The sequence below is a fragment of the Siniperca chuatsi genome, linkage group LG21 (assembly GCF_020085105.1).
Source record: "Siniperca chuatsi isolate FFG_IHB_CAS linkage group LG21, ASM2008510v1, whole genome shotgun sequence".
Lineage (NCBI taxonomy): Eukaryota > Metazoa > Chordata > Actinopteri > Centrarchiformes > Sinipercidae > Siniperca > Siniperca chuatsi.
In genome coordinates, this window is record NC_058062.1 from 9251769 (window position 1) to 9258859 (window position 7091).

Sequence of the window (7091 nt, forward strand, 5' to 3'; positions counted from 1 at the left end):
ATCCTTCCCATCTCTATCTCTTTGTCTGGCCAACCTGTACAAATCCACCTCTCCCTCTTTAGTGTCCAACCTAGCATACAAGTCCTCATATGCTCTTTGTTTGGCCTTTGCCACCTCTACCTTCACCTTACGCTGCATCTCCCTGTACTCCTGTCTACTCTCTTCAGTCCTCTCAGTGTCCCACTTCTTCTTAGCTAACCCCTTTTCCTGAACTTCCTCGTTCCACCACCAAGTCTCCTTGTCCACTTTCCTCTTTCCAGATGACACACCGAGTACCCTCCTACCTGTCTCCCTGATCACATTAGCTGTAGTGGTCCAGTCATCTGGGAGCACTTCCTGACCACACAGAGTCTGTCTCAGCTCCTCCCTGAAAACTACACGACATTCTTCCTTTTTCAACTTCCACCACTTTGTCCTCTGCTCTGCCTTTGTCCTCTTCATCTTCCTCACCGCCAGAGTCATTTTACACACTACCATCCTGTGTTGTCTGGCTACACTCTCCCCTACCACTACTTTATAGTCACTGGTCTCTTTCAGATTACAACGTCTACACAAGATGTAGTCCACCTGAGTGCTTCTACCTCCGCTCTTATATGTCACCCTATGTTCGTGCCTCTTCTGGAAGAAAGTGTTCACTACAGCCATTTCCATCCTCTTTGCAAAGTCTACCACCATCTGTCCTTCTGTGTTCCTGTCCTGAAGACCAAGCCTGCCCATCACATTCTCATCACCTCTGTTCCCTTCACCTACATGCCCATTGAAATCTGCACCAATCACCACTCTCTCACCTCTGGGGATGCTCTGCATCACTTCATCTAACTCACTCCAGAATTTCTCCTTCTCTTCTAACTCACATCCTACCTGTGGGGCATAACCACTCACAACATTGAACATCACCCCTTCAATTTCCAGCTTCAGACTTACCAACCTGTCTGATACTCTTTTCATCTCTAGAACATTCCTCACAAACTCCTCTTTCAGGATAACTCCTACTCTGTTTCTCTTCCTATCTGACCCATGGTAGAACAACTTGAACCCTGCTCCTAAGCTTCTAGCCTTGCTACCTTTCCACCTGGTCTCCTGGACACACAGTATGTCCACCTTCCTTCTCTGTATCATGTCAATCAACTCTCTAGCCTTCCCTGTCATAGTCCCAACATTCAAAGTCCCTACTGTCAGTCCTACATTCTTAGCTTTCCTCTTCTCTCTCTGCCTACGAACACACCTTCCTCCTTTCCTTCTTCGTCTTTGACCAACAGTAGTCCAATTTCCACCGGTACCCTGGAGGTCAACAGCACAGGTGGCAGTCGTTGTTAACCTGGGCCCCGACCGATCCAGTATGGAAGTCATTTTCACGATTCACATTTTTAATTTGGCATGTGTTTTACGTCGGATGCCCTTCCTGACACAACCCTCTGCATTTATCCAGACTTGGGACTGACACAAGAAGACACTGGCTTGTGCACCCTTGTGGTTGCATTATGATTTAGTCATGTATGCTTTTTAAAAATTAGGCTATCTAATTCCAGAAAAAAATACCCCAGACTTATCAGGACTGTCCACATTACTTCATAACGCAAGGGACCCAGGAGTCACTCATTCAAATGAACCATTTTAAATGTCAATATCAGTCTAATAATTGAAACTCTTTTGTGTTTAGTCAGTGCACTTGTATGCACCACACAACCGCGAAAACAATTATCAGGCCTATAACCAGAATACTGCAGAATTAAAATTATTTAAAAAATAATAACAATAATAATAATAAACTGTATTATGCATGCCCCCTTCCAGTTACACCACAGTGATGAATCGACCAATTAAAATGAATTAAAAATATACTTGCACTGTTTTGTGTTACCTTCTTTGCGTCAATTTTGTGCTTTAAAGTCATTAATAGGTAAACCTATTCAATTAATTAATTTATTAAATTACAGTATAAGCCTATCCAGCAATGTTTTAGTGTTTAGTCATGCCAAGATACATACTCAAAAGCAAAGCTTAGACTTTACAAAGTTCATCAAATAAAGCCCGTGAGACCCATGTGAAAGAGACCTAACATTAATACTGACACTCAGTGAGTACTGGCAACAGTTTCACAGTTTGTCATCCTCATGACTGTTATCATTAATTTCAGATGACCGCACCCATTTATAGCCTATCAAATTGCACATTTTAAAGAAGCCAGAATAACCGGCAAAAGTGTTTTCCCTCTCAGAGATAAGTCATAGCAAATAATTTAATGTACCACTGACCCGCTCATTTATGAGGTGTGTCTTCTCAAATGGTGAAACACCTTAAATCCATCAAGGCCTACCTGCAGGTATGACTGAGACTGTAAAATCACAGTTTCCAAGGCTGTCTATTCAAGATAACCCATTATTTATAACTGTAAATATATATATTTAAATCTTGGATTATCCATACATCTACTTGAAACATTAACCTTGTCCTAACTGTTATGGTGGGCTTGGGGGCTGTTACATTAAGATTATGGCTTTAGTCTCAGAGTGACAGAACTTATTATGGTGGTGTGAATATAAAGGGGAGATCAAAAGTCCCTTATTCACACAAAGTATTAGGCTATATTAAAAAATACACAAGTTTTATAGACTCTGTAATTCAACAGACGACCTCACCATCATAACTGTGTGTTGTGAATTGTGTTTTGTTTTACTTTATGTAAATCGTTTGTGTAAACCGGTAGTGAGCCAAGGCTAAGGAGGATACAATGAATAATAGCCCATTAAAAAAACTTTAACAAATAATCTCACACTGAGCGATGTATGTAATTATATAATTTGAATTTTATTTGGTGCATTTGACAACAGCTTCAAGGCAGTGCATGAGACATTTTTTAAACACTTGTAGAACTGCTGCGATTATTTGAATGTGAACTGCGTCTCCAGACCCTCAGTGGTACTGCTTGCCCAGGGCAGAGACGACCACAGCCAGGAACTTCTGCCAGGCCTCCTGGACATCAGGGGTGAATTGACGTCCAAACTTGGCGGCCACACACACACTGATGCATTCAGCAAGAAGCTAAAATAAGAAGAATAGTATAATGATCACGTTAAGGACAGTGATCAGTGTAGAGTGGACTATGGATCCATTCATGAATTTGGCTGTAGGGATCGTCAGAGGTGGTAACATACCCTGAAGTTATCGGGATCCACATGGAGCTTCTCAGAGTGCATCACGCTCAGCTTGGCGTAAGCATTCTTGATGTCATCCATGTTCTTCACAGCATTTTCCAGCCCACCCATCACTACCTTACCGTGATGGGCCACCTTAGGGTTTCCGAGGATGGCGGCGTTGGTGGAAATGTTGCCAAATGATGAGAAGTGCCTCTGAGTCCACGGATACACAATCAGAAGCCTGGAATTATGCGATCCATGACAAAGAAAAAACGTCAAACTACAACACATGCAAATTGTTTGAAAAGAAAGGGCTAATAATAACCACAATCACTAATGTTGTGTGGAACGTGCATAAAAACTGAAAACAGCGTATATGAAATACTTTTTCATATATTCTTATCTTAAAAGAATAGACAGGTCACCTGGTAAGAGCCTGCGGTCCAATTTCACCCACATCGATCTTTCCCCACAGGGCTGTGATTGCGCTGCGCTCGGCATCTGTCCACTTGACCATGTTGACGACGTTAAGGTTGTCTCGAACTTTTTTCCAACAAAATCTCCGGTCACAAACCTTTTGCAAATGCCTGTCTTTTGGAGGTTTTTATTAATTACTCAATGCCACACCTCTCAGCCCTGGAAGCATCTGATTGGACCAGAGACAACCAAATATTGGGTCGTTGCCTTGTAGAAGTTAGATAGGATCTTTGCCAGTTCTGGAAAAAAATGATAAGAATAAATTGCAAAATATTGACAAGACAAATTGTTATGCGACTTAATGTAACTTCGATAAAATATATAGATAGTTATTGATATTACATTTTCCAATTGAATTGACGTATGGTGAAGTTTTTGCATCAGTTTCTAAATGTTCAGTCATTCTCGGCATCAGAATTAAAGGTCACAAAATCTTTATATAATGTCCGTACGTCCGTTAATAACATTTAGACATGTATATTGTAAAATTTGTCCTGTCTTTCGCTAATCTTTAGCCTTCATTATATTGAGGACTACAAAAGGCTGCCAAACTAAACATCTTGAAAAACAATTTAATGTAAAATTAAATCTCACATGCACTGTTGTGATGTTGTTGTGTCCTTTTAGATTGATCAGGTTGTTTCCATTTTGTTAAAAAGTTGCTGTTTGCACGTTGCCATTATTTTCATGACTGATTTCTTGATTTTGTAGTTCTATTATTTATTTATTTGGTTGTCTACTTTTTCTTTGAAAACCTACCAAAGTGCCGATTGCCAGAATTCTTTTGTAATTTGTTTGTAATAGTGATTTAGTTATTTCAGAGTTTAGGTATTATTTAATGAGATGTTTGCATCACGTAGTCACCAGAACTTTGCCTATTCAAGATCTCTTTGTGCACATCAAAACCTGTGGAAATAATTCTGCAGGGCTGTCCACACTGTCCATTAAGTGCAACTTCTCAAATTACAAAGTATTGCCCTTTGTCTTGCTGGATGTATATTTCAGCATATGCTTATATCTGCAGACGAATTCACATCCATTATATTGTAAATGATGTAAAATAATCGACTCATAAAATAAATGCGAGAACAGGGAGTGGTTACTTTTATCTCAAAACTTGGCAATTCCTTTCCCGGAGGTGTGGTTTGGATTTGATTCTGGGGTGTGGTACAATTTGGTTTGATATAAAAAAAGGACCGTTAACCAGCATCTTCATTTGAGAATATTTTCTTTCAGTTCTGAAAACCTGAAGAAAAGGCAGACATGAGTCTCACTGGAAAAGATAAGTCCGTGGTGAGGTCTTTCTGGGACAAAGTGTCCCCGAAGTCAGGCGAGATTGGAGCTGAGGCTCTGGCCAGGTAAGCTTTCATTTATGTTTCTTTTTTTTTTTTTTTTTTTTTGGTCATAGTCTAACAGTTACATGCTATTCATTTTTCGTCATTAATTCTTCTTTATTTCATCCATGTTTGACAGGATGCTGACTGTATTCCCCCAGACCAAGACCTATTTTTCCCACTGGGCTGATCTGAGTCCTGATTCCCCTCAAGTGAAGAAGCACGGTGCAGTCATCATGGGAGCCATTGGAGACGCCGTCGGAAAGATTGATGACCTTGTTGGTGGTCTGTCCAGCCTCAGCGAGCTGCATGCCTTCAAGCTCAGAGTGGACCCGGCCAACTTCAGGGTAAGCTCAGAGTACAAACGGTCGATGCAGCAGTGATCACATTGTAGACCGAACTAAATGTATGGTAATAGCATCAAGAAGTCATATAAAATGTAGCCAACACTTTTTAGACAAGCATTCCTGTATGTGTTTTCTATATTAAAGTTAAAATGTGCATTTATGTCATGACGATGTAGGTTATCTAATGTGGTTTCCCCCCCTAATTGCTGACTTGAATTTATATGTGTTTCTTGCACAACCGCAGATGTTATCCCACAACATCATCTTGGTTTTGGCCATGTACTTCCCCGGAGATTTCACTCCAGAGATCCATGTCTCCATTGACAAGTTCCTGCAGAACGTGGCTTTGGCTCTGTCCGAGAAATACCGCTAAACTCCAGTCATCCAGGAGCATCGACTGCATACATGCGGCATGACGTCGACATTAATGTCCCTTTTAAAATGGAAGGGCTTGGTGAATAAAACAAATAAATATGAAATGTCCAGATGTCAGTCTCTTTTTTGTATTTTCTTCTTACTCTAATCATCCCCTATGCCACCTACCTTTGACATGTCTCGGTATACATACACTTAAATAATTTTAAAAAAATCAAAAGTAAACTAATTATTATGAAATATTATAATATTATTATTGCTTTCATGGTAACAGAGTTTTATTGGAGTTATAATTCTTATGTGATAATAATTCTTCTTAATATTGTTGTCATTAATTCTCACCTCCTCACCCTTCAGCCAATCACATGCATGCACACTCCCTACTCAGTAGCTCAAAACTTATTCATCAAACGTGCAGGAATTCGTTAAGAACTTGTGCTTGTGCAATATTATGGCATTAATGAATAATGTTGAGAGGCTATAAGAATTTAAGCCATTCATTAATCGTTACTTGATTATGACGTTGTGGTAATAGCCTATTTAATATTTAAGAATTGATAAATAAATTCAAATAAAGTAAATGCTTTCAACTGTTTGGTTTGTAAAGAAACATACATGTGCCGGTTGGACAGCACACTGCGGCGCTGACCGGGCCTGATCAAGCGGCCAGAGGCGAGGGAGCTGTCCGAGGTGCTCGCCCCGGTCTACCCAATGAATACACCTGTTTCTGTTGTTATACATACTGCACATATATATACTGTATGTTGTCAGTCTTGAGGCCTACATCTCCATATGCCTTAGTATTCTTTTAAATCTGACCTTGTGTCCAGATCTGGCCATTATCTACAGTGTGGGGGTAAAATAAGCCACCATTCTGTTACAATTGTCAACTTCGAGGCGGCACACCCAATGTGGATCACTACAGTATACCCGACTTTAATGTCTGAATGTGTGCCGCTTCAGGATGTTTTCCAGTGCAGCTGCATTGCTGTGGCACATCCATCACAGGTCCTGCGTTTCATAACATCGAAAGTGAGTTGGATTTGGAGAAAAATGTTGGATTTGGGGATGACGCTATATGGCGTTATAACAAAATAGAGCGATAAATATATGACATTTCTTTTGAAGTTATGGATGATTATAATGACGTCCAATGGCAGTTACTTATAATAGGTAGCCTAATACAGAAATGCATTTAGTTAGTATGTATTGTAACTGTAGATCTGTAGATACAGTTTACACTTTCTGATAAATGCATGGTCTAAAGTGAGCTCGAAGATGGGCATTTATCAGTTGTGTTTTTACGAACATGATTTAATCGGCTGATAATGTTTCAGTGTAGTATGGCAGCCAGCATTATCCCCATCATGAGCAGATTGTTGCATCAAGTCTCATCATGCAGCAGTCGGAGCTTCCTGACG

At 40.1% G+C, this 7091-nt stretch overlaps 2 protein-coding genes across 2 annotated transcripts; one reads left to right on the forward strand and one right to left on the reverse strand.

The window, feature by feature from the left end:
* Window positions 1-2787: 2787 nt before the first annotated feature.
* LOC122868540 (hemoglobin subunit beta-A-like) lies at window positions 2788-3726 on the reverse strand. The gene is made up of 3 exons (XM_044180589.1): window positions 3563-3726; window positions 3156-3378; window positions 2788-3042 (listed from the first exon to the last, which is right to left on the reverse strand). Exons 1-3 carry the CDS (start codon window positions 3652-3654, stop codon window positions 2914-2916), a joined length of 444 nt encoding a protein of 147 aa, XP_044036524.1. The 5' UTR covers window positions 3655-3726; the 3' UTR covers window positions 2788-2913.
* Window positions 3727-4811: 1085 nt separating this feature from the next.
* On the forward strand, window positions 4812-5782 carry LOC122868547 (hemoglobin subunit alpha-A). The gene is made up of 3 exons (XM_044180598.1): window positions 4812-4972; window positions 5088-5295; window positions 5540-5782. Exons 1-3 carry the CDS (start codon window positions 4878-4880, stop codon window positions 5666-5668), a joined length of 432 nt encoding a protein of 143 aa, XP_044036533.1. The 5' UTR covers window positions 4812-4877; the 3' UTR covers window positions 5669-5782.
* Window positions 5783-7091: the final 1309 nt, after the last annotated feature.

Bases quoted from the DNA above. Each gene is read 5' to 3' on its own strand.
- LOC122868547 (XM_044180598.1), top strand. From the start codon at position 4,878: ATGAGTCTCACTGGAAAAGATAAGTCCGTGGTGAGGTCTTTCTGGGAC. The intron at 4,973-5,087 runs GTAAGCTTTCAT...CATGTTTGACAG, and splicing joins GGAGCTGAGGCTCTGGCCAG to GATGCTGACTGTATTCCCCC. The intron at 5,296-5,539 runs GTAAGCTCAGAG...GCACAACCGCAG, and splicing joins TGGACCCGGCCAACTTCAGG to ATGTTATCCCACAACATCAT.
- LOC122868540 (XM_044180589.1), bottom strand. From the start codon at position 3,654: ATGGTCAAGTGGACAGATGCCGAGCGCAGCGCAATCACAGCCCTGTGG. The intron at 3,379-3,562 runs GTGACCTGTCTA...GCATAATTCCAG, and splicing joins GGACCGCAGGCTCTTACCAG to GCTTCTGATTGTGTATCCGT. The intron at 3,043-3,155 runs GTATGTTACCAC...TTCTTATTTTAG, and splicing joins TGGATCCCGATAACTTCAGG to CTTCTTGCTGAATGCATCAG.